The sequence below is a fragment of the Lynx canadensis genome, chromosome B4, assembly GCF_007474595.2.
Source record: "Lynx canadensis isolate LIC74 chromosome B4, mLynCan4.pri.v2, whole genome shotgun sequence".
Lineage (NCBI taxonomy): Eukaryota > Metazoa > Chordata > Mammalia > Carnivora > Felidae > Lynx > Lynx canadensis.
In genome coordinates this window covers 63,660,032-63,687,601 of record NC_044309.1, presented here as the reverse complement: position 1 = coordinate 63,687,601, position 27,570 = coordinate 63,660,032, and the positions used below count along the sequence as shown (strand labels likewise).

Sequence of the window (27,570 nt, the reverse complement as noted above, 5' to 3'; positions counted from 1 at the left end):
TATATTTTTAAAAAATAAATGTTTATTTCAAGTATGAAAAGTAATGTTTAAACATTATCCAAAAATTATGTTCAGCTTAACAAGTACAAAACAAGACTTCTGACAAAGTTTACAATTAGGTATAAAATACTTAAGAATATACTTTGACATTCACAGTGAGCATTTTTGAAAAATAAGTTTTGCTAATAAGCTTTAGAAATAAAAATATATTTACAGTCCCAGCTAAAATAAACAAGTCCTTAACTGAGAACAACAGTCCTCCCTCAGGATCGATAGTTAGCATTTCAAAATAAACAATGGTAAACTTTGTTCAGTAATGTCAAAATTCAATACCTTATGGTTTTGCTGACAAATACCACCTATCTCTTATGTCTGGTACCCACAAGCAAGGTTCTCAAGCCACTTAATTGATTTCATAGATGTATAAAACTTATGTAGTATCCAACTCTCTTGACATTTTTTACAATTCTGAGCATTTTCAGCAAAATATTCTAAACAGAAACTGGCAGAAACTTCCTGGTGCCCATTACAGAACCATCAAAAAAATTAGCCTTGAAATTATTTTAAAGGACTACTACCAAGGCTTCTGCTTCTCTTTTCCATATACATCTTTTTGTAGGTTTGAAACATTGCTTTTGAATCTTTTGCTGGATTTTGTAGTGTTTCAAATCCATCTGCACTGAAGCTTCTCTTGGAGAGTCTTGCATTAGCCAAAACATTATCATCTAAGGAAACAGAAATTTTGTTTACTTTATTATTCAGTGTTTGTGACCAATATACAATCAATTAAAATGGAGAGGGTAACCCTGCACTCTTCTCTGGGATAAAATTAGGACAAGGAGTTGGACAAACTATGGCTTTTTACCTACAGAATTATAAATTACACACACAGGACATCTTGCCTCTTTTGGGGACTCTTTTCTACTCTCATCCCATCTTCACATCCCACAGCTATCTTGTTCTATCATTTGCACACTATTATAAATGTGACCTTTTTAACAGCTATCTAAATTAGCAATATCAAGAGCACAAACCAGCCAGTTTCAACCAGTGAATGGAAAAGTTTTTGTATTCTAAGACATGTCTATAGCTTTCTGTTGTCAGACCACTTCAGCGTTATATTAGCCTATCTTTTTGATGGGTCCAGCTTTTCCTACCTCCTGCATTTCTAGATGTGGCTGTACTTCTCAGTAGCCAATTCCGCTGGTCTAGAATAGAATTCCCTTGGTTTTCATTCCTGCTATAGCCATTCCTTTCTGCATAATAGTCTTGTTTTACTTTTTTTTGCCTAGGAACTCATGCATTCTATCCTCTTAGTTTCAAATTCTTGTACATCCTCATTAGCTTTCTTCTATGACACTGATATCCGAGATGGGTTCCTAAGTCATTTTTCACTGGATTCTGTTACCTCCTCTTCTCTGTACCTTACCTTGACTTGATAGTTTCACAACTTGCTCCATCTACACTCAAACCTTTGCTACCAAATGTAGATGTATAATTATCTCAACTGTTTCTTTGATCTGTTTGGGAGTTTGCAACATTTGTTTTTTGTCTCATTTCCCGCTGGTTCATGTTCTCCACCTCTTCATCTTGGTATTTGTTCTTTCACGCTTTTCCTGAATCTCCAGACTTTTTTTTTTTTTTTTTTTGGATTGTAAGTATTATTTGCTTTTATTTTTTAATTGAAGTATAGCTGACATACAATATTACGTGAGTTTCGGGTACAACATAGTGATTCATCTGACACTTCGCATCTTGGCTATTCCTTACCCTGCTGCAGATCTCCTTGAGCTTGTGCCCCAGTCTGTGTTTTTTTTATCACGATTCTCAGCACTGATGTTTACTCAACTTCAGTTTATTGCTCATCTTATTTGTGGCTGTCTTTATGTCTCTCATTTAGCTCATGCTTATATCTGGTCAATTTGCGCAGGCATCTATGAGTATTTTCAGATTCAGATTTCAATTATGTCTCTTACCTTCTCTATGGAGTAACATCTCTCCTATTTCCAAGGACCTTTCTTATCCAATCTCAATGCCCATTTCCATTTTTCTCACTTTTGAATTCCTGTGTTCCAACTTTAAAAGTATGCTTTCCACTCTTAGGACTTTTAAAATTCATTTTGCCCTGTTCCAGCTGTTTTCTTGTTCTGACGAAGAGTGCAGTTCTTCTTTAAGACTTTAAATCAATTTAGTTTTTTCCTATGTGTACCTTTACTGTGCAGGACTCGATTTCTGCAAGCCTGCTTATGTATATTTGTTTTAAACTCTCTTTTCCACTTCATCACTTCCTCTAAGAAATGTGCTTCTTTTTCATGGTGAAATTCTGCTTCTACCCATTTTCAATGAGTTCTAAACACTTGTCTTTTCATATTCAATTAACCAAAACGAAGATAAAACTCCTGAACCCTAGCTTCTAGTTCTCAATGCAAAACCCTAAAAACAAAGTGCATTCATTCCACTAAGTAAGATACTGAAAGCTCTGGTTTTTCTGGTTGGCACTCAGCCTAAATCCCTCCCATACAAAGAGAAATAAATTTTAACTAGGAGGCTCAGTCTCTTATCATCAAAATAACTCAAATTCCACACTGAATTAACTTTGAAAAGAGGGGACAAAGTTCAAGTCCCTATTTGGTTATTAGTCATGGAATTTCTAATGACCTTACCTCCCACTGATAAAATGGGGACATGCTCATCTACCTGGTTTTGAGAATTAAATGAATTAAACTTGCTAATCACCCCACCCAGGAGCTAGCAAACAGGGTATGGCTAACCCTCTAGCCCAATGTGGTAAATAAAGTTTAACTGAAGTATAGCCTATACTCATTCATTTATTATTCTACTGCCATTTTCTCACTATAGTCTCGGAGTTGAGTATTCAGGAAATCTTACGATCTGCAAAACCTAGTATTTACTGCATAATCCTGCACAGAAAAGTTACCTAACTCATCAAGAGGAGAAATATTTTCTTGTTAACAGGAAACAGACCACTGCTCCCCTCTCCACAGTATGACAGAAAATATCAGAAATTATCTTCCTACCATACACTGAATCATTCAAAAAATATGGATAAAAATCAAACTTCACAATAGTTTCATAACTATAATCCAGCTTCTGTGTGACCAAGTGCCCAATACGTAGAGTAAAAATTTAAATACATGAGGATTTTACCTATTTTTTGGTTGGCTTCTGGCATCCTTTTCTCCTCAGTTACACCTCTTAACCAGTCTTCTTTTGTACTTTTTATTCCTGAAACTAAATATTCATTTTCAGATCTCTAGAAATTGCTATTCATCTTTTAGTACTCTAATGAAGGAAAGTCATATAAACATAAAATAAATCTTAGAAGGCATTAAATATATTCACATATACTGCAAGTCTAAAAGAAGCCTCAAAAATCCTTCCATTTCAAGTGTCTGAGTATCTTATAAATGAAAAATGGGTTGCATTAAAAGTTTATCTTCAGTACGGAATTGTTTCTCCCACTTAGGCTGAACACCAACAAATTCCAAGGTATTTAAGGGTACATGAGACAAAGAAAGCCCCTCCCATTGCCCCCACCTACTTCCAATGTTCTTGTTACACCCATGCCTCAGATACATTTATATGGCCAAGTGAAATCACCAATACTTTACAACATAAATTTTATAGTCTATTTTTACCATACATCCCTATATCCTTCCAAGAAAACGTACCTTATATTTACATTGTAACTTTCTGTGCCCAGATACCATCTGAAGAGCACAGGAGAAAAGATTGCCATTCAAATCCTTTACTTTTCCAATCTGAATTTCTCAACACAATGTTACCAAATAATTAGTCCTCTATTTTCTCCTTCCCTCCTGGCACTACACTGAGAATTCTATCATTCAGCCAAAAGACAGTCATGCTTCCTTCTGGCCTTGGTAACTTAACACTGGACAAGACTGTTTCCGTTGCCCTCCCATTTCAAGAGCAGACTACAGGACAGTGCTTTAACTTTCGTGATAACACAGTTACCAACTACTCCAAAGATAATAGTAAATCAAACCATTTCCATATGTATAAAAAGTTTTCACAAATATGTAATGATTATTTCCTCATATTTAGACCAAAGCTTCAAATTCACAGAGCTTTGAAATCACAAGTCCAAATGAGAATCAACAAAAGACTGAGGGCGCCTGGGTGGCTCAGTCGGTTAAGCGGCCGACTTTGGCTCAGGTCATGATTTCACGGTCCATGAGTTCGAGCCCCATGTCGGGCTCTGTGCTGACAGCTCAGAGCCTGGAGCCTGTTTCAGATTCTGTGTCTCCCTCTCTCTGACCCTCCCCTGTTCATGCTCTGTCTGTCTCAAAAATAAATAAACATTAAAAAAAAATTTTTTTAAAGATTGAAATAATGTATAACTAACACTCTTCTAACTTAGCACAAAAACATTTTTCATAATATCGGCTTCTTGGTGCAAAACGAAATCTTTGTATTTGGCAAACCTTACAATTCCATACACCTCTTGTCATCAAGTACAAATTGAGTACAATTTACAGTAAGGGGAAGATAAACTTAAAACCATGCCTTACAATGTTGTAGACATCATCAAAAAATCATACCAGACCTTGCACAGGTGCTTGCTCCTTGCTAGGACAAGGCTGCAGATCCTTCCGGTTGTCATCAGAATTTGTATTCTTAATCAGTCCATCTGGACATAATTTAAACTCCAGCATGTTTGGTCTTTCTGTGGCATCTTTCACAGGTAAGAAGCTCTGAGGTTTATTTTCTGGCGTCCTCTCTTTATTAAGCTTCATGGGTGAACTATCTAATTTTGTGAGACAAATGCTCTCACGTTCCGTGCATTTAAATGCAACTCTGTTCAGATATAGTTTCCTTTGATCCTTTGATTGGGGAGACATTTGGCCGAATTCAACTTCATTGTCTATACTGTTCAAATTTTTGTCTAATCTGGTTTTATCAATCCATATTTTATCAAGTTGCTTTCCACCAACTATCCCTTTAACATTCCTTGAAATACACATTTTAGACTCCTCAGAATGGTGAAATTTGAGGTTTTTAGCATGGCTTAAAGAAGTATTTAATGATTCTTTAGAAGCCTGTACACTATTGTGTCTCTCATTTGATTTCCCACAACTCCCTGCTTGCATGGAAAGTTTACTGGACTTCACGTACTGAGAATCACACGTTACATTTCTCACGTGGCTTTTCTTTGATGTGTTGCTACCCATCGCTTCTTTGTGCTTCTGCCTTTGTAAATACTCCTTCGGTGTCAGAACTCTACTCATTTTGGATGAAACGTCCTTGGAGCCTGAGGACTTAGCATTTGATACTGTCTTTTCTTTAACTCTGGCTCTTTCATTTGCGAGTGACAAAAAATTACACAACTTAAATGTACCATCTCCCGTATTTTTATTATGCTCTCGTTTATCATATTTCTTCCTCTTTATCTTTGAATCAAGTATGCCCCCATCATCTAACTTCCTTTTTTCCAAAACTTTTTGTCTCAAGCCACCTGCTTTCAATTTTATTTTCTCTGGGGATACTGACTGTACCAAAGAACCATTCTTCATACACAGATCTTTATTTTTATTTGTCAAAAAACCCACCTTTGGTTTTAGTGGACGTAAGTTTTGTGCCATGAGCTTCTGGTGCAGGCTCTCTTGAGAAAATTTTGTCATTTTATTACTGCTATGAAAAGTTATCTCATGAAACTTCAGTTTTCCTTTCCTTTTGTGACTTTGCAAGGAATCTAGTTTTTTATCACCTATAGATAAAAACTGACCTGATAATTCTTGTTCTGTCCTCAGTGATTTGTGTTTTGTTTTGGGCTTACTTATATTCTTGCTTTCTTCTATTTCAGGAAGATGATTTTTTGTATCTGGACAAGTCAAAGGAATCTCCGGATTGTTATTTAGAGGACTATTACATTCAACAGGGGCATTTCTATCAGTTTTCTCTCCTTGTTTACAACTGTTGATCTTCAAAGGAGAACATTTATCTTCCCCTTCTTTCTCTGAAGCTGAGTTCTTGATAGAATTGCACGGGCACTGGGGTACTCCTTCATAAACCATAGATAGCCATCCCAGTGCACAGCAACGGACATCATCTTTCTCTGAATCCATTATAGAATCATGACTCTTTTCATCTGTATCTGTTTGTGGGTCACACTGGCCCCCTTCTTTGTTTACAGGTTCTTCTTTCTGATGTTCTCCCAACTTGTCTACCTCACAGAGTTGATCTTCATGTTCAGGAAATAATTCTTTCATTTGCTCTGAGTTTAATATTGTAATTTGTATTTGGTCTGTTGAGTCTTTGGAGTCACAACCAGTTTTATCACAAGTTTGACCTTTTGGGATTTGGTTTGTTATTTGTTGGGCCACAGAACCTTCATGTGTGTTCACAGCTTCAATGCCATAGGGAAATTCTTTTAAAAGTTCTGACAGCTGATCATGTAGGTATAAGATGGATGCCTTATCATTAAGAATCTCATTTCTTGTAGGATCTTGGGCAGTGTAATTGCAAACTGCATCAGCTTCCTGAGGGCAACTGCCCTGTTGGATAGCTGCCGATGAACACATATCATTAGCCATGCTTTCTTTTTTAGTGATATGTTCCAAATCACTTTCCTCTAAAATTCCACTATTTGCTTTAACATGCTTCAAAGATGATTCTGGAGGTTGAGGTGATTCTGCCTGGTCAGTTATTTTATGTGAAACATCTGTGCACTTTAAAAAATTATCACTTTGAAAACCAAAGTCTTTATTTTCAGTGACATTGTCTGTATGTTCTTTTTGTTGTCCACTACTAATCACCTGTTGCTTAGGGAGAGAAGATTTCTGTGGCTCAACTCTTTTCAAAGGCGGCAAGTTGAATATCTCCGCTATTTGGGAATTATAAGACGTATCACCTTCAACAAGAGAACAAATATTCTCAATATGTAACATATCACCACTAGCAATATCACTTTTCCTTGGCTTGTATGAAGCTTGCTGTTCACTCACAGTATAATGGGTATCTGGTTCTGATTTGATATGCTTTCCTTGATTGCCATGAGGTGTGTCTGCTGCATTAGTTGACTCATTTTGCTCTTCCTTCTGAATTGGTAAGAACATCTTGGTGTCTGTTGTAGCACCTGCTACTGGTTCATCAACATTAGCTTTCAAAGCAGCAGTAATACTTGTATTTTCTGCCAACTGATTCTGTAAGCTACAAACACTGCCTTCTTTAATAACTGGATACATTGTTTCAGATAAAGCTTCAGGTGTTATTCCTTTGACAGACAAGGTTTTGACATCTGAAAGAATTAGTGGGGACACTACAGCCACCTGAAGTTCTGTTCCTTTTGTGTTGGTTGTGCCTGAAGACTCAGAATTCTGTACTACCATCGACAAAGTTGTTTCTTGTGAGCTGTTTAACACCTTATTCTGAGAATTTCCCACAACTGAAAATGGACTCTTATCACAGGTTTCCACAGGCTTGGAAACTCCAACTGCTGTTCTATTTTTTCTTGATTCATTACACTGTTTTTCTTCGGTAGGTTCTGAAGGTTGCTTTTTCCACAGAGAAAGACATGTTGCTAGCAATTCCATGGAAAAGTGACTGTCACTTTTAGAAGGCATTCCACTTGTTGAGGATTTATGCTCAAGGCAAAAAGAGTTATCTAAAACCTTGGCATTTGTGTTACAAGTACTTGGAGCTTCCACTGTTTTCAAATTTAGCTGGTTACCAGTGATTTGGGTACTTGGATTAACTTCATAACTATGTGGTTTAGAACCCTGAATAGTTTCACTAGCATTTTTAAACAACTTCTCCTGAGGTTTATCTCTACATGTAAGTAAACTGAGAATTAGCGTATTTTTATTTGGATATTTTGAAACATATTCCTCAAAGGACGCAGACTGAGGAACGTAAGTTGTTTCAGAATTTGTTGGCACATTTAGTTCAACATTGACATTTCCTGATGACATCTGGGTGTTATTTAAGGTTGCCTGGGTAATCTCAACAGTCGATGCCTTTAAAGAAGTCCTAACTTTCAAATCTTGTAACTGGTCTGGCATTGGAAACTTTTCTGAACAGACAGAATTTAGTAAAACAGAATTCACTTGGTTAAAATTTCCACAATTGGGGTCCTGAATGTTGGAATTCATTGTACTGTATGCTCTATTTGTTTCTTTTGCAGATTCCATTACTATTGGTGGTTTATTCTCTGGAGTCACTAGGGTTACCTGTGGTCCAGACCGGATTTGGGCAGTTTGTTTCAGAGACAATCCAGAATTTGGAGCTAATTCACTATAAGAGGTATCAGTTGTTTTAATACAACCTGCTGCCATCAAAAGATTTTTATTAATCTTGATTTTCCTTGCAAGTTCCGAAAACTTCTTTTTTATTTCTACTAATGTTTTAATATCCCTCACTAACTTTTCTTTTGTGACACTTGTGTCCAATACTTGATTTGAAGTTAGATCACAAGAGTCTGTTCTCCTCTCTTGATTATTTTGAGCAAGAGTCTGAACACCATCCACAGAAGATCTAACAGGTTCATTAAAAGGCTGAATGACACTGCTATTTACTTTCAAGTTACAGGAATTTCCAACTGTGCTGACATTTTCATTAAGGTTTTGCCAATGCAGTTGAAAACTTCTAGAAAAGTCTTTCCTCATTTCAGGTAAGTGCATTTCTTGACTCTGAGGAACTTCCACAGAAGCCTGTTTAATAACATGCTGAGTACTTTGCAAAGGCTGGCTTGCGTATCTACAGTCATAAGGAGGAGGAGGCCTTTTGTCAGTCTGAGGAACTGCATATCGATAGGAATGTACAGTTGCAGTCTGCTTTGACTGTAAAGTCTGTGGAGGATCTGGAGGGTGACTATTTTTAATTTGCAGTGATGCAGATGGCATAGGGTTTTGTTTCTGAAGGGAAGGATCTTGCAAAGAGCTTCGTGATGTGTAACTATATTGCTTTGGAAGCGGTCTGTAATCTGGATAAGTCAGTCCACTGGATGTATACTGTTGCGCCCAGTCAACCTGTCGTTCTGATACAGATGGGTTAAGTCTTGGGGTCCACTGATAAGTTATAGGAACTCTTGGAGAATTGGAGGGGATCATTTGTAGTTGCACAGAACAGGTATCTGAAGTTACAAATTGATTCTGTAGTGCATGTACATTAGGTGTATTAGTTCCAAAACTAGTTTGATGAGATACAGTTGCCCCTGTATGAGAATGCACAGAATTCTTCATTGGTGAGTTCAACCATACATTTTGGGTAACGCCAGAAGACATCTGCAAATTGTGATTTAGTTGTTTGGATCCTTTAACATTTGCATATGTTATTCTTTCTACTGACGTTTGTGAGGCCACAACTGTCCCGGTATGTATATCAGAAATAGGGATTTGCTGAGGAGCTGTATAATTTCTCATGTTTAGCAGTGGCTGTGAAACTGGATTTGAATTTCCAAGAAACATACATGCTTCTTGGTTACTTCCAGGATAGCTTAAAGAACTTTGAGATGTTGTGTTAAATGTATTTATTAAAGCCTGCTCCAAAAAAGATGACGGCTTTTTAGGATAATGTGGTGGTAAGGTGACATTCTCTGGTTTTGCATTCCAATTCATTGTTGATTTGATGTAGTAGCAGAGTATTAAAAGTCAGTTGTTTTGAATGTCAGGAATCTGTAGGAAATAAAGATCTTTCATTAAAAATTTGTTTTGTCTGCATAAAACTTCAAGAAAATTAGTTTACCTTAACACCAATGCTATGGTCTATTAGAATTCCAGAAACCTCTGACCAGTCAAAACTTCATCTTTAATTTGGGGAAGAGATACAAAGAAAAGAGCAAAGAAGGATTTAACAATAAACATGGCAAGTATCAATAAAATCTCTGGGGTGTTTTATAGAAATTCTACACAATATAGTATTTTGCTTGCTCCATTTAAGTGGCAATTACTTTGATCTTAACAGGTTCTTTATTCTAAGTAACCCATGTTCATTGAAACAAAACAAACAAAAAACTTCAAACACATGGCAAATAGTCCTTATTGTCTATCCCCATTGTCTAATTCTCCAGAGGTATCTGTTGTTACCTCCTCTTACAGAAAATTTTATAGGTAAAAAACAAATACATAGGGGCGCCTGGGTGGCGCAGTCGGTTAAGCGTCCGACTTCAGCCAGGTCACGATCTCGCGGTCCGTGAGTTCGAGCCCCGCGTCAGGCTCTGGGCTGATGGCTCGGAGCCTGGAGCCTGTTTCCCATTCTGTGTCTCCCTCTCTCTCTGCCCCTCCCCCGTTCATGCTCTGTCTCTCTCTGTCCCAAAAATAAATAAAAACGTTGAAAAAAAAATTAAAAAAAAAAAAAAACAAATACATAAAGGAAACCTCATCTTTTTGCCTCATTTTCATTACTATACCTAGGATACCTTATTATTTCACTACAAATATATTATCCTCATTGCCTGCAGAACATACACTTTCTGAGTATATATTACCATTTAACCAGTCCTTTATTGGCAGATAAAGTTTTTGCACTTGTAAACTATCCTAAGGATTCTATATTTATACTTTACATTTTTGGCTACATGTTTCTGGAAATTCCTAGAAGTGAAATCAATGTGTCAAAGGTCATTAAAATTATCTTCACGAACAATACAAACTGCCCTCCAAAAAGGTTAAAATAACTTACACTCTCACCCACAGCTACTGACAAATCTAAAAATGGTCAATTCTACAACCATAGTAAATGAGGAAAGACCAATTAAAATAAAACCAACTTCACTTAAACATATTAATACTACACCCTAAATGCAGAATATACATTCTTCCCAAGTGCACATGGAATTTTTACCAACATGACCATCTAGCTGAGCCATAAGCACATCTCAATTTTCAAAGTGTTCAATTATTCAGATTAATTTACGGTGGAATCAATCTAGAAATTATAGAAAACAAAGTAAATAGAAAATTGCCAAGTAATTGAGAAATAAAGAATACACTTTACACTTACAGACAGAGAGAGAGAGCGCGCGCGCAGGCTCTCTGGTGCCTCTTTCCTCTACTTATGCCATCAGTCCTATTGGATCAGAGCCCCACCCTTATGACCTTATTTAACCTTAATTACCTATAAAGGTCTCACCTCCAAATACAGTTACATTAGGCGTTAGGGCTTCAACATACAAATGGGAGAAGAGAAGACACACAATTCAGTACATAACATGTTCCTATCCCCATGTTCATGTAACACATAACACTAATTTAGAGCATAAATAAATATGTTAAAGAGACTGGGAGGGGTGCCTAGTTGGCTCTGTCGGTAGAGCTTGTGACTCTTGATCTCAGGGAGTTTGAGCTCCACCCTGGGTGTAGAGATTACTTAAAAACATTCACTCACTCATGCATTCATTCATAAATAAATGAATGAATAAATAACCAAGAAACAATCTTTGTATTTATCACAAGACTAGTAAGTTAACCCAAGGAAAGAAATGATGATGGACTGAAATAAAATAATGAATAAAAATGTAGAAATTCAGCTAGTCACAAGTTGATTCTTTCAAAAGAATAAAAATCATTAAGCCTCTGACAATACCGATCATGAAACTTTAAAAGCACAATATTGGGAATAGAGGCTACCACTAGACCCTATAGACTACAGACGCTATAGACACTAAAATAATAAGTATTTATTCCAATACATTTCAAATTTAGGAGTAATAGACAAATTCTTTCAAAAATACATATAACCAGGACTAACACAGTAAGAATACCCTATCTCTTTAAAGAACTTACATTGATAATTAAGTATCTATTCACAAAGAAAATGCCAGGCCTGTATGGCTTTGCTGGAGTATTCCAACAATCATTCATGAAAGAAAACAATCCCAATACAGCTTCTTTAAAAGGACAGGGGTGCCTGGGTGTCTCAGTCGGTTGAGCGTCCGACTTCGGCTCAGGTCATGATCTCGCGGTCCGTGGGTTCGAGCCCCGCATCGGGCTCTGTGCTGACAGCTCAGAGCCTGGAGCCTGTTTCAGATTCTGTGTGTCTCCCTCTTTCTCTGACCCTCCCCTGTTCATGCTCTCTGTCTCAAAAATAAATAAATGTTAAAAAAAAAAAATAAATAAAAAAAAAAAAGGATAAAGAGAGAACACTTCAGAGCTCATTCACTGAGGCTATCATCCAAATGCTGAAAAGAAGGAAAATTAATAATTTCTTTCAGAAATGTAAATGAAAAAATCCTAAACAAAATGTCAGCAAACCAAATGGGGTGACCTATGGAAAGGATAACCCATCATGATCAAACTGGCTTTACTTCAAAAATACAAAGTTTGTCATTTGAAAATTAACCAAAGTAATCACAGGACAATAATTTATTTATCTAAGAGAGAAAGCAAGCAAGCACAAGCAGGGGAGGGGTAGAGAGGGAGAGAGAGGATCCCAAGCAGGCTCCACAATGTCAGTGCAGAGCCTAACATGGGATTTGAACTCACAAACCATGAGATCATGGCCTGAGCCAAAATCAAGAGTAGGACACTCAACCAAATGAGCCACTCAGGTGCCCCAGATGATAAATTTTCAACAGGTACAAAAGCGCTTGATAAAATTCAATATCCATTTATTAGAAGAACAATCATATCAAACCAACAATAGAAATTTCCTTAATTTTGATAAATAGCAGCTTCAAACATTTATATTGACAATAAAATGAAAACGCCACTATTACCCCTTCTTTTCGCCATGGTACTAGAGATCTGGAAAGCATAAGAATTGGGAAGGAAAACATAAAACTGACTGTTCACAGAGTTTATGTAGACAATCTAAATCAGGGGCACCTGGGTGGCTCAGTTGATTAAGCATCCGACTTCACTCAGGTCATGCTCTCATGGTTCGAGAGTTCAAGCCCTGTGTAAGGCTCTGTGTTGACAGCTCAGAGCCTGGAGCCTGTTTAGGATGCTGTCTCTCTGCCTCTCTGTGCCCCTCCCCTGCTCAGGATCTGTCTCTCTCTCTCTCTCAAAAATAAATATTTAAAAAAATTTTTTAAATCCAAAACAATCTACAGATCTTTTACATCTATCAAGTCTTGGGTCATAGTGTTTTCACTAAAAAGAAAAACAAGATTGAAGAAGGTATGTATGCTTTTGAATTAAAAACGAATCCCCAAAAGAGAGAGATCTGTATATTCCTCACATGCCTTCTCTCAGGAAAGCTCCTTAATAATACAACTGACTAGGGGTACCTGGCTGGCTCAGTTGCTAAAGCATGCAACTCCTGGTCTCGGGGCTGTGAGTTCAAATCCCATGTTAAGAGCAGTTTACTTAAAAAAGAAAAAAATAAATAAAGGCCGAAGCATAATACAAACTAGCTTTTCTACTAGAGTTAATGATGCCTAATAAATTCCCCTTACTTCTTGTATGTACTTGGGGGTGGGATGCTGTTATGAACTAAATTGTATTATTCCCCCCACCAATTTCAAATGCTGAGGTCCTAATCCCCAGTGTGACTATATTTGAAAACAGGCCTTTAAGGGAGGTAATTAAATCTAAATGAGGAGAGAAGGATAGACCACAATCCAACAGGACAACAACCGCTGTCCTCATAAGAAAGGCATATGCACACGGTGGGGGGAGAGAGACCATGTGACATCACATAGGAGGAGGCTGACCACAAGCCAAGAAGGGAGAGGCCTCAGGAGAAACCATAACCCTGATCTTGGACTTCCAGCCTCTAAAAGTGTGAGAAATAGGGCACCTGGGTGGCTCTGTAATTAAACATCTGACTTCAGCTCAGGTCATGATCCCACTGTTAGTGAGTTCAAGCCCCACATTGGGCTCTACGCTGACAGTGCAGAGCCTGCTTGGGATTCTCTCTCTCCCTCTCTCTCTCTCTCTCTCCCCCCACCCCCTGCTCACTCACTCTCAAAACATAAACTTAAAAAAAGAAAAATTTTCAACCCAGCAACTTTATTTTTAGTTTACCCTTATTACAGAAATTTCAAAGTAAAAAAATAACCTAAAAATCACAGCTTGTGGAAGAACAGTAATATTAGTATCTATTTTAAACACAATCACACGCACCCATGAACAGAACTCTATGAAAACGGACTGGTTACATTATGATCTGCCTACTACAGGTCAGATGAAATTGTAAGAAATAGAACAGGACAAACAGAGCCACATCAAGAATTGTTTTATATACAAGGGTGACCGTTAATTTGTCAAAGAAACTGGAACATTATTAAAATGAAAGGTAATGCTATTAATAGACAAGATGATAGGCATAAAAAAAGACTGTCTCAGAGCAGCCCAAAAGATGCAAACCTAGACAATGTCCAGCAGGCTTCAATAAACGTTTGTTAAATGAATAAACATAATCTGTAAGTACTGAACACCAAGTTAAAAAGAAGTCCCTATTTAAACTTCCAGATGGGAAAAAGTCCCCACTTCTCCCTTCAGATTCGTGTCAGCCATAAACATCACATGATTTCAATACTTCAAAAATATAGAACTTCTTAAAAAATATATTAAATACTCTTCTTATACCTGAAAAAAACATAAAACCCTTCTGGTATTTTTTTTTAATTTTTTAACATTTATTCATTTTTGAGAGACAAGAATGAGACAGAGCACAAGCAGGGGAGGGGCAGAGAGAGAAGGAAACACAGAATCTGAAGCAGGCTCCAGGCTCTGAGCAACTGTTCAGCACAGAACCTGACACGGAGCTTGACCACGAACCGCAAGATCATGACCTGAGCCAAAGTCGGTCACCTAACCAACTGGGCCACCCATGCGCCCCCCTATTCTGGTATTTTATTTTATTTTATTAATTTAATTTATTTTATTTTTTTAAATTTTTTAATGTTGTTTATTCTTGAGAGAGAGAGAGAGAGCATAAGCAGGGGAGGGGCAGAGAGAGAGGGAGACACAGAATCCGAAGCAGGCTCCAGGCTCCGAGCTGTCAGCACAGAGCCTGATGTAGGGCTTGAACTCACAGACCATGAGATGATGACCTGAGCCGAAGTCAGATGCTCCACCGACTGAGCCACTCAGGCGCCCCTCCCCCCCATTCTGGTATTTTAAAGTGAAACTTTACCTTATGGCTTAAGTTTGACATCTAATGTGTTCCACACACCAAAGTTTATTTGGAGTGTCAGCTGATGTGGTCAAAACGAGGAAAGCCACTATTTTCCACTGAAAAACTGATTTAGGTTAGCAAAAGCTATAGATGCTTCTGTAACATCAACAAAACCATCAATACCAACACTTCAATGTAAAATGCACTTTTCAGAAATTCGAAAAGTATCATGATTTTCTCAACCTATTATTCTAGCTCTGGCTGTTCGTATCCTTAGTCATAGAAGAAATTAGGCTATCAATCCTTGAATTAGGCTTTCAGGAATATTCTAAATTTTGCATTATTTATAATTCAATTCTATAAATAACAGCTATCATTTGAGAGTTTACCATATGTTAAGAACTGCACTGAATGCTTTAAATACATGATCACATGTAACTGTCACAACAAATGAATGAAGCCAGGCAATAGTGCAAGGCTAGCAAGGCTAGATAGAAATCCCACTATCACAGCTGTCCACATTGCCAGAGACAGAAAGGAGACAAGAATATAACTTCACATACAAATTTATTACTTACCCACACAGAAAAAAATAACATCAGTGTCCCTATTCCCAGAGGGTGATCCCAAGGTGTTTGAGAACACAGGTTGCCAAAAAGCCAACTCTAAACTGCAGCCATTTTATAGCTGGCGACTATATAACCCAAGGATAAGGGAGGTGGTAAAGTCCAGTGCTCAACAGGAAAAAAAAAAAAAATCCCTGTGGCTATTTCTCACGAGGGTTCTTATCAACTTTTGTTCCAGAAGGGCCTACTGGGTGTCCTGCCAAGGTAGGAGTCAGACAGAGATTAGGCTTTGCCTATTTGGCCCATGAATAGACAAAGGTCATCAGAGTACAATGGAGAAGTTGCCCCCTACATCTCTACCCTCCACCCTACATGTGTCCTGCTACAAATTCTATTCAGAAGCACAGGACACTCAATCAAATACCCTAACGAACTGTACTTCTTCTTAGGCAACACTGGAAAAGAGTGACTTGACCCTGACCCCTGGCAGAATGATCAGGCCGTTTGTGGAGGTCAGGCCACAAGCTCCCCATACGGAGCCATGTAATGTCCCAGGTATCATCAAGGCTCACCAATAAGAGTCACATGGCTTTCTCTCTGGAAGAACAAGGGAGTGGGAAATAAATTGCTCTAATTTTGCTCACTGATTAATCTAAGCAGAGCGTGGGATGCTGGCAATCACACATACCCCATCATGACTGGCCAGTAGGAAGTTCAGAGCAATGCATCTATCATTCAGGCTAGAAAGTTTACGCTTATGTCTCCAGAGCAGAGGTCAGAGACAAATTTCAAACTAACTTTAGAGTTGTACTATTCCCTAAAATGGGAATTAAATATCAGAGAGCACACATGAAAAAGTCAGTTATCCCTCCTGGGAGTTCTGCCTAGCAACTCATTTTAGAACCCTCCAGGTACCCACCACCTTAAGCAAACAAGATTCATTAGAGGGGTGGTGGTCTCAAATATCTAGAAATTCCTGACAAGTGCCTCAAATACAGAGGAGTAGTTTGCCAGTATAAGCTACCTAAGACGCAATATGCTGTTGGAGTACAAAGTGTATTATGAGGATAAATAACCACTATTACAACAGGAATGAGCCAATTCTGTGCCTCTTGAGATGGATAAACTCTTTGAACAGAACCAAACAGTTGCCATAAAAGCAGGCTCAACTGCCTTGAAGAGAAATCTGAAAACTGTTACACCCAGTTAGTTACCTTCGTTGTTATAGACCATACTCTAGTGTTTACTCTGGTTGTACCAGGTTTTGTTTGGAGGATTGTAAGAATATTAACACAGGCATTTTGTTGGCATTCCATTAAGATCCAGGTTTTATAAAACTAAAGGTTAAAACTAATGACGCAAGGGGACCTGAAGTACCAGAAGAGACCTATAGGATAGAATCTACTTTCTTATTATCAGGGTCAGGTAGGGGATGACAGATCCAGTTAAATTCAGAACCATAACTGTAGTCTAGAAGATACAGACAAGAGAATTCTGCTTTCCCTCAATCAGGAAACCAATGGAAATCATGACTAACAGAATAAATTACACGAGTCTTGGCCCAAAGGACACCACTCCCAAGAGCATTCATTCCCCTAAGATTAGCAACTGCTGAGGGTTTCTAAGAGTCCTTAAGATTAAGATCTTCCACTGGCCAGCAGTATGTTGACTAAGAGTAGTAGGCAGCTACAAGCCTGAGGTAAATTAGATTACTAGTTTCTGCCTACTCCTCCAACCCTTATCCCCTAGGTCTATGGTCTTCCTTCTCCAACTAGCATAGAGGACCTCTGCAAGTTATGGTGGGTGAGAAGGAATGGCAATCACTCAACTGTGAACTCATCACTTCCATGCTCTAAGCCACCTTACCCACAACACCTTGTATAGTAGCATGGTCATGTGGAAGGAAAATGTAAAAACCAAAAGAAGTTGTGGCAGTGAATCTTTATGGCCATAATGAAAGTGACCTACTTGAGATAAATTTCTGAGCTCCAATAAACACCCTCAACTACTTCAACTAAAATAACACATGGCAAGAAACTAAATGCAGAAGAAGATTTGATATAACCTACATAAATATTCTTCAGGGTCCTAAAGAATTTCTAATGTATGAGAGGTAGGGCGCCTGAGTGGCTCAGTCGGTTAAATGTGACTGGTTACATGTGACTCTGGGTTTCGGCTCAGGTCTCGTGATTAGTGAGACCAACGTCAGGCTCTATGATATCAACTTGGGATCCTGTCTCCCTCTCTCTGCCCCTCCTCGACTCACACTAGTGCGCTCAAAAATAAACATTAAAAAAAAAAAAAGATTTCTGGGGCGCTGGGGTGGCTCAGGTCATGATCTCGCTGTTCATGTTCAAGCCCTACGTTGAGCTCTGTGCTGACAGACAGCTCAGAGCCTGGAACCTGTTTCCGATTCTGTGTTTCACTCTCTCTCTCTCTCTCTGCCCCTCCCCCACTCACACTCTCTCAAAAATAAATTAAAAAAAAATTTTTTTTAAAGAATTTCTTTTTTTTAAATTTTTTTTTCAACGTTTTTATTTATTTTTGGGACAGAGAGAGACAGAGCATGAACGGGGGAGGGGCAGAGAGAGAGGGAGACACAGAATCGGAAACAGGCTCCAGGCTCCGAGCCATCCGCCCAGAGCCTGACGCGGGGCTCGAACTCCCGGACCGCGAGATCGTGACCTGGCTGAAGTCGGACGCTCAACCAACTGCGCCACCCAGGCGCCCCTAAAGAATTTCTAATGTATATAAATGCTTCCTGACTTGATCTGTCCCTGCTGACTGTAGCTAGAGATGGCACGCCCATTCAGTACTCATGGAAGAACCTGGAAGCATGTACCTCACCTCCACAGACTTTGCCTATGCATCTCTTTTGTTAGTCCTATATTGTATCCTTTGCTGTCATAAACTTTAGCCATGAGAATATAGAGAAAAGGAACAAAACCACAACTTGGGTCCTTGAAAAGATCAACAAAACTAATAAACCTTTACCTAAACTGACCAAAAAAAAAAGTCTCAAATTACTAAAATCAGGAAATAGAGACACTACTACCAACCTTTCATTGAAAACAAAAAGAGAATACTATGAACAACCACATGCCAATATATTCGATAATCTGAAAGAACAAGCTCCCTGTGATATTGTAATTTATACAAACAAATATATATTTGATCTTTGTCCCTATTTCTCACACAGAATTCCTAAAATCCTGAGGTTTTCCCAAGTGTTGAGTGAAAAAGGTGCCTTTTGTTAGGTTAATGAGGTGACTTTTAGACTGCACCAAAAGGTGGGGGCGGGCAGGAGAACCATCCACGTGAATAGGGGGTTGGATCTTTTAGCCCTCCCCCACCTCCAGGGAGGGATGGAGAGGTGGAGGTTAAATCAATGGCTAATGTTTTTTTTTTTTTTTTAATTTTTTTTTTCAACGTTTATTTATTTTTGGGACAGAGAGAGACAGAACATGAACGGGGGAGGGGCAGAGAGAGAGGGAGACACAGAATCGGAAACAGGCTCCAGGCTCTGAGCCATCAGCCCAGAGCCTGACGCGGGGCTCGAACTCACGGACCGTGAGATCGTGACCTGGCTGAAGTCGGACGCTTAACCGACTGCGCCACCCAGGCGCCCCTAATGGCTAATGTTTTTAATCAGTCATGACTGTGTAATAAAGCCTCTATAAAAACTCAAAAGGACAGGATTCAGAGGGCTTCTGGGTTTGTGAACACATGAAGATTTGGGGACTCTGGCATGCCCAGAGGGAGCACAGAAGTTCCACACAACTTCCCACATACCTCATTCTATCAGCTCTTCTAGACTGTTGATTCATATCCTTTAAATTCCTTTGCAATAAACCAGTAACCTAGTAAGTAAAATGATTCTCCGAGTTTCATTAGCCTCTCTACCAAATTAATAGATTCCAACGAAGGGGTTGGGGAAACCTCCAATCAATAGCCAGTTAGACACAAGTACAGGCAACAAACAATCTAGACTTGCGACTCATATCTCAAGTCCAAGGAGGGGAGTTATAAAAACCTCCAATCCGTAACCTGTTCGTCAGAAGCACAGGGAATAACCTGGGTTTGTGATTGGTGTCTCAAGTATGGATGAAGGCAGTCTTGTGGGACTAAGCCCTCAACCTGTAGAATCTGATGCTACCCCCCAGGTATATAGTGTCAGAACTGTAGGAGACCCAGCTGGTGTCCCCAGAGAACTGCTTGTTGTTGCTTGTTGTTCCACACACATACAGTGGAATTCAGTGAAGAACCCCAAAAAAACTCCAAAAGACACTGACTGAAACTGACTTGAGATACAGAAAATCTAACTAGGCCTATGAAGAGATTGAATTAGTAACCAGAAGATTACCCAAAAAGAAATGGTTAGGCCCAAATGGCACTCTGGACAATCATACCAAAAACATAAATATTATAAACCAATTCTACAAACTTTTTTAAAACACAAAAGAGGGAATACTTCCCAAGTTAATTCTAAGAGGCCAAGATAACTCCATAGCAAAACCAGAAAAGAAATCACAATACAACTACAGACCAATCTGTTATGAATATGGATGCAAAAATCCTCAAAAAAGGACTAGCAAACCAAACACAGTAGCATATAAAAATAATTATATACCACAACAGTGGGACTTATCCCTGAAATGCAAGGTTGATTTAAAAAAATCAATGTTAGGGGCGCCTGGGTGGCTCAGTCGGTTAAGTGTCTGACTTCAGCTCAGGTCACTATCTCGCCGTCTGTGAGTTCGAGCCGCGCGTCGGGCTCTGGGCTGATGGCTCAGAGCCTGGAGCCTGCTTCCAATTCTGTGTCTCCCTCTCTCTCTGCCCCTCCCCTGTTCATGCTCTATCTCTCTGTCTCAAAAATAAATAAACGTTAAAAAAAAAAAATTTAAAAAAATAATAAAAAAATAATAAAAAAAATCAATGTTATATAAAATATCAATACAATAAAGGACAAAAACCACATGATCATCTCAGTAGATTCAGAAGAAGGACCTAACAGGATGGAAATTAAATGCATCTTCAAATCCAACTCTTTTTCATGGTAAAAACACTCAAACTAGAAAAAGAAGGGAACTTCTTTGATTTGATAAAAGGCATCTGCAAAAAACCCACAGCTTACATCATAATAGTTAAAGACTGAATGTTTATCCTCTAAGAAATCAGGAAAAAAACAGAGATGCCTGTTCTTGCTACTTCTAATCCATACTGTACTAGAGGTTCTAGCCATGGCAGTTCAGAAAAAAGAAAGAAAAGAAAGAAATAAAAGACATCCAGATTGGAAAAGAAGAAGTAAAACTATCTCTACTTGCAGATGACGTGATCTTGTATATAGAAAACTTTTAAGGAATCCACTAAAAAACTAACATAATTAATTAACTAGTTTAGCTCAGTTGCCTACTACAAGCTCAGTATACAGAAGCCAAATGTATTTCTAAACAACACTTAATCTGGAAATCAATCTCACTACAGTAACATCAAAAACAATCAAACACTTTGAAGAAGTTTAACAAAAGTGAAAAATTTATAAAACACTGCTGTAAGAAATTAAAGACCAAGGGCACCTGGCTGGCTCAGGTGGAAGAGCATGCAACTCTTGACCTCAGGGTTTCAAGTTAGAGCGAGCCCCACGCTGAATGCAGAGATAGAAAAGAAAAGGGGAGGGGACGGGAGGGGAGGGGAGGGGAGAAGAGAAGAGAAAATTAAAGACCTAAAAAAAAGGGGTAACATCCCACATTCGATGGATTAAAGGATTTAATACTATTAAAGTAGAAACACCACCCAAATTCATCTACAGAGTCAGTACAACCCTTACCAAAATCCCAGATGTCTTCTTTCTAGAAATCGAGAACCTGATCCTGAAATTCATTTTGAAAAGAGTAACATTGGAGGACTTACACTTTCCAACTTCAAGACTTACTACAAAACTATAACAAAACCATGTGGCACTGATACAGGATAGACACTGATCAGTGGAACAGAATCCAAAAATAAACCCTCACATTTACAATAAGGAACTAGAATTCAAAAAAGGACTCCTGCAACTCAACAATACAAAGACAACTCAAACTGAAAGTTTTTCCAAAGATATATAGTCAATATGCACATGAAAAGATGTTTAACATCATTAACCATCAGAATGCAATCAAAAATACGGTGTGGCAGGGGCATCTGTATGCCTCAGTGGGTGGAGCATTGGACTTCAGCTCAGGTCATGATCTCCGGGTTCGTGGGTTCAAGCCCTGCGTTGACAGCTTGGAGCCAGGAGCCTGTTTTGGATTCTGTGTCTGTCTGTCTGTCTCTCTGCCCCTCCCCAACTCATGCTCTCTCTCAAAAATGAGTATTTTTAAAAATCTTTAAAAAATATACATTTAAAAAAGCAAAAAAAAAAAAAAAAAAATCCACAGTAGCATACCACAAAAAGACAAGTGTTTGCCCTGGATGTGGACATACTGGAACTCTTATGCCTTGCTGTTGAGAATCTAAATCTAAATCTAAATATATATAAATACTCTGAATAACACTCTGGCAGTTTCTCAAAAGACTAAGTAGTTATATGATGGAGCAATTCTATTCCTAGGTACATACCCAAAGGAATTAAAAATGTATGTCTACACAAACACTTGCACATGAACGCTCACAGGGGCATTATTCATAGTAGCTAAAAAGTGGTAACAATCCAAATGTCTGCTAACTGATTAAAGGATAAACAAAATGTGACATAGCCACGCAATGGACTATTACTTGACAATAAAAAGCAGTGAAGGACACAGATAAACCTTGAAAACAAAATGCTAGGTGAGAGACGTCATAAAAGATCACATATTATTAATCCATCTGTACGAAATGTACACACATCTAGAGACAGAAACTAGATTAACAGTTGCCTGGGAATGTTTGGGTTGGGGAAAAGGGGGAGTGATCTGTGAAAGAAGATTCCGAAACAGAGTAAGCATTGCTAAGAGAGTCACTCTAAATAGAGTCAGATGAATATCGAAAGTAGGGTCGAGGCTTGTCTCCAGTTTTAATTTTTTTTTCCCAGTTTTAACTTTCAAAACATCACAAAGTTCTGACTTTTGTCAGTTACAACTGGACCACCTCCTGGAATGCATCGTCCTACTTTGGCTAAATAGCCAAAGCCTACAAATAGCCAAACACGTATTATAGTTAGTTTCAACTCTGCTAGCACCCATCAACCAATCATTTATTCATCCAAAACAAATTATGTAACCTTGTGCCTTCTGCTTATGTAAGCTTGCACTCCCCACTTGTCGCAGCACTTTACTCTGGATTTTGTCAACTCTGTGTGTCTCAGACTGCAATCCCTAAGGGTCTAAATAAACCTTTTTGGTTGCTGGGCAGATTCATCACCTTCAGGATCAACACCATTAATGAGCATGGAGATTGTTTTGGGAGTAAAGAAACTGTTCTAATTGACTGCAATGATGGTTGCACACCACGTGAACATAACTTAAAACCACTGTACACTGTAGTGGGTGCCTGAGTGGCTCAGTTGGTTACGTGTCTTGACTTCTGATTGGTTAAGTTACCAGGGTCTTGGGATCAAGCCCCGTACATCTGGCTCCAAGCAAGTAGTGGAGCCTGCTAAAGATTCTCTCTCCCTCTCCCTCTGCCCCACTCACGCAGACACACAAGGGCACACTCTCTCCACAATTAAAAAAAACACAACACTGTACACTGTAAATGGACAAACTGAATTTTATAAATACCGCATATGAATTATATCCCTAAACTGTGGTTTAAAAACCAAACATAGTTATTTCCCTGTCAATAGCACTGACATGGGCACATGACCCAATGAAAGCCAATGAAATTATAGACTTTTGGTAGAGCAACCATACAAAAGGCCTAAGTTCAAGCTGATTGGATACATACCTGGAGATGCTAGAGCCACTCAAGGAAGAAAGGTGTGCCTGAGAATGGAGTCAATGCTGAAGAACAGAGCTCAAAGATGGAGGGTCTCAAAAGTCTTTAAAGTTTTTCTTTCTTTATATTCAGATACTGGATCCAGCCAAACATGAAGGTTGACCTATTTGAACTTCTTAATGATGTGATCCAGTAAATTATCTTTTAGGGCTTAAAAAAAATAATTTGCTTATGATTTGTTTCTTAAAACATAGGGTAGACAATATAATTTCTTATAATACTTTGCAATCTTAACCATAAAGATTTAATTTAGTGAAGTCATATAATTTAATACATCTCAGGAGAATCTTAGTGATTGTCATTAAATCTTTGCAGTCATTAGAACTATGAGCAAATGTCTCACGACATTTACCTCAAGAGGTCAGCCTCTAACACTGCCCTTCAATTTACAAGCACACTTAGGATCTCAAGAATATACACACTACAATGCTGCCTCCCAACAAAGCATTTAGAATTTCTCAAAGTCCCCAGTTAGTTCTTTCTTTACAAGACTTATTACAAAGTAAATTTTAACTTGCATTCTAGAGACAGAGTTGGTAAACGTTGTCTCTTTATCTCAAATTGAATGCTTTCCATGTCTGTTTCAATGGGAGGGATGGGGCAGGAGGGTGGAGAAGGCCTGCTTACACACACACACAAAACCCTTGAAATTCACCTTTATAAATACCTTTTCAAACAACAACATCAATTCCCTAAACATTTAGGTTCCTATTTATACAAGACATCGATAACCTAAATGGTAAGGGAGTCCTGTATATCACACAGTAATATGGAAAAACGAGGCTCTGGGGCAAATATGCCCTGAATTAAGAATTTAACAGAGGGGCGCCTGGGTGGCTCAGTCGGTTGAGCGGCCGACCTCAGCCCAGGTCATGATCTCTCGGTCTGTGAGTTCAAGCCCTGCGTTGGGCTCTGTGCTGACAGGTCAGAGCCTGGAGCCTATTTCGGATTCTGTGTCTCCCTCTGTCTCTGCCCCTCCCCGGCTCATGCTCTGTCTCTGTCTCTGTCAAAAATAAAACATTCAAAAAAAAATTTTTTTTTTAAAAAGGAGAATTTAATGGAGATATTCTTGATTTCAAATTAAGCCTAGAGGTAAAAACCAGAGTTGTGTCTAGTACTTCCCTACAGAAACAACCTACAACAGGATCTATAGTAAAGGGTTTAATCAACACAAAACTGATTAACATAGAGCTGATAAACTTAGACCTTAAAGGAGCAAACTGAATTTCCTATCAGATACAATGCTGTCCGAGGCCATAAAATATCTTTCCTCTAACAGGACAACAACTAAAATTTACTGAGCTCTTACCACTCACAGACAGGGGCTGTCCCACGTGTGTTGTATGACTAAAACTCATATAATTTGGGGCACCTGGGTGGCTCAGCCAGTTAAGCTTCCAACTCTTGATTTTGGCTCAGGTCATGATCTCATGGTTTGTGAGATCAAGTCCCACGTCGGGCTCTGCACTGACAGCAAGGAGCCTGCTTGGGATCTCGGTCTCCCTCTCTTTCTCTCTCTCAAAAACAAATAAGTAAAATAAAATAAACTTACAAAAATTCTAAAAAATAGAGCAATCCTAAGTAGACCTCTGCCTGAGTAACCTGAACCAGTCACCTCCCATAATCTACTCTTTCTTGCAAAGACTAACAACTAAATTCTCTATGCTATGTCAACCATATATTTCTCCTCAAGCTCTGTCATCAAATCCATTGTGCCCGACTGTTTAATATTTAACCAACGCTAATTTATTTAATTAACAATTTAATTCCATAATAAATTAGAGCAGGCTACTTGGAGGTAACATACTTACTTTTAAGTACAATGTTAGTCTTTTACTACTATGTTCCCATTTCCCTCCAAGCATGTCAGTCCCCCTTCACACAGTGTTTATTATACTTCTTTGGTCCTAGGAAGAGCAAGAAACATTTTATAATTAGTGATAATTTAATATGAACTGCATTTTTTTATTCACATGAAACTTACTTTATGATAAAAGCACATGCTATTCTGTTTGCTAGATAGGACATTGCTGTGCCAAACTGTGTTCCTTTAAGGTTGCACCAAAAACATACGAAGTTTACAGAATTCTCATTAGGTGTGGAAAGTAACAAATAGAAACTAGGTGTGGCCTAAAATACCATTCACTGTTTAAGTTAGAATTCAAGTTGGTCCTCCAGGATCACTACTGCCCTACCATTCCAAAACAGAAATACTTTATCTTACCAGCTTTCCTCACTGGAACAGTAAGAGAATCCGACTCTACAGGGGGAAACGTAACTAAAACCTTAACATTCGTGAATGCTAACAATGACTAAAACATACAATTTACAAGCAGAAAAGTCCCCAAACAAGCTCTGCGACCCACCTATTCAAATGCACCCCAAGCTGAATCGTATCATGGGCTGTTCTCTTTATTTTGAAGGTAGGCTCCTTAAAGTGTTACAAATAAATTGTTTTCACTGAAACGATTCTCCTCAAAAGGTTGCTGCTGAACTCAAGATCCTAAGGACATTTGCTTAGAGCATTCGCCTCTCTTGAAAACACCTAAAATCGGTATGCATTTGTGCATTTAAAAATGCCTCGAGGAACTAACTACTGCTGAGGAACAGAAAGCATCTGCGGAACAGAGGCGTTCGCGGGCCACTTGGAGATACAAGCCGAGCAATTCTGTTTCGGGAGGGTCAGCATAATGGAGGTGGGGAGGAAGGCAATGCTCGAGAAACCGTAAATGCAAAACAAAGATTTTTTTTTTTCCACGCCACCGACAGGAAATAATTAAAAACATAAGGTACTCTCACACCCACCACCTCGTAGTTCAACAAAATGCGTACTCGCTCTCTCCACCCCGACCTCCACCGCAAGGAGTGAGGCAATTTAAAGAAAACACCCAGGAGGCGCCGCCCTCCGGCTCGGGCTCGGCGTCCGCGGCTGGCCCCGGCCGGCCCCGCGCGGCAGGCAGGGCCACGAGCGAAGGGGCCGGCACGCGGTGGGGCGCGCGAGTCGCGGGGCCGAGGCCCGGAGACGCCCGAGCTCCCGCGACCCCGAGACTCCGTCCTCGCCTCAGAACAAAAGCGCCCGCCGCCTCGCGCGCGGCGCCTGCCCGCGGGCGCCTGGGCTCCTGACGGCCGGCGCCGTGCCTGGGACCTGAGGAGAGCGAGGGGCAGCGGGCTCCCCGGCCCCACACTTACCGACGGGCGCCGAGCCCAGCGCGGGTAAGCGGGGAGGACGCTCTGGGCCTCCCGGGCCCCTGAGTTTAAGTCAACTCGGTCCGCCTTCAGGGGCGGGTCGATCAGCGAGGCCCAGGCTCCCCGAACAGCTACGCCCCGCCCCCGGCCGTGAGCGGCAGCGGTAAGCCCTGCGCCGCCCGGGTCCTAGTGCCACACGTATACAACGGCTGTGGCCGGCCCCGCCCTCCAGTCCCTGGCGGCGAGATTTGCAAAGGCAGGTTTACTTGTCCTATGGAGAAAACGTCTCCATCAGTGGTACTTTACGTTTCACTTGCGTCGGAATCGTCCAAAGGATTGAAGAGCACCACCTGCAAAACCAATTCAGTAGGGCTAAAGTGGACTGAAAATGTAGATTTCTAACAAGTTCCCAGGATAGGCTGTTGCAGCTGGTCTCAGAACCAATGATGTAGAGAATGGGGTTGGCAAACTTTACATAAAGCATGTGAAAGAAAGCACACAAAGTCAAGCTAGGGAGATGTTTTTTTCCCCCCAAGCCAATGGAATAGGGAGAACGTCCATTAATGCAGAGGAAGCTTCTCCAAATAAATAAATAAATAAATAAATAAATAAATAAATAAATAAAATCAATGTTTTCTATACAAGGATTTTTATAATATGAAGTAAATAAGGGAGTCCCATCTGAGTGGTTAAGAATAAGAAAGGGCAGAGGTGGTTAGTTTTTGCCAAAGGGTGGGCAGGGAATTCCTTTGACCTAAGATTTGGATCTTGGCTCTGCCACTCCCACTCACTAGATCTACAACCTTGGGAAAATCAC

General features: G+C 39.4%; 1 protein-coding gene across 6 annotated transcripts; it reads right to left on the bottom strand.

Annotated features, from left to right (window-relative positions):
• RESF1 (retroelement silencing factor 1) lies at positions 1 to 26,850 on the bottom strand. 6 transcript variants are annotated; one of them, XM_030322109.2, is made up of 6 exons: positions 26,757 to 26,850; positions 25,379 to 25,474; positions 23,517 to 23,717; positions 4,589 to 9,653; positions 3,169 to 3,252; positions 1 to 725 (listed from the first exon to the last, which is right to left on the bottom strand). In XM_030322109.2, the coding sequence occupies exons 4-6, from the start codon at positions 9,594 to 9,596 to the stop codon at positions 559 to 561; spliced, it is 5,259 nt and encodes a 1,752-aa protein (XP_030177969.1). In that variant the 5' UTR covers positions 9,597 to 9,653; positions 23,517 to 23,717; positions 25,379 to 25,474; positions 26,757 to 26,850; the 3' UTR covers positions 1 to 558. The 6 variants fall into 6 exon arrangements, with proteins under 6 accessions (XP_030177969.1, XP_030177970.1, XP_030177973.1 ...); XM_030322110.1 differs by lacking the exon at positions 26,757 to 26,850 and adding an exon at positions 25,934 to 26,337; XM_030322113.2 differs by lacking the exon at positions 3,169 to 3,252.
• Positions 26,851 to 27,570: the final 720 nt, after the last annotated feature.

What these genes read in the sequence shown, in the direction of transcription:
- RESF1 (XM_030322109.2), bottom strand. Translation starts at nt 9,596, where the DNA reads ATGAATTGGAATGCAAAACCAGAGAATGTCACCTTACCACCACATTAT. An exon ending in GGAGCAAGCACCTGTGCAAG is followed by an intron (nt 3,253 to 4,588) that starts GTCTGGTATGAT and finishes ATGAATATTTAG; the next exon opens with TTTCAGGAATAAAAAGTACA. An exon ending in AGAAGCCAACCAAAAAATAG is followed by an intron (nt 726 to 3,168) that starts GTAAAATCCTCA and finishes CTGTTTCCTTAG; the next exon opens with ATGATAATGTTTTGGCTAAT.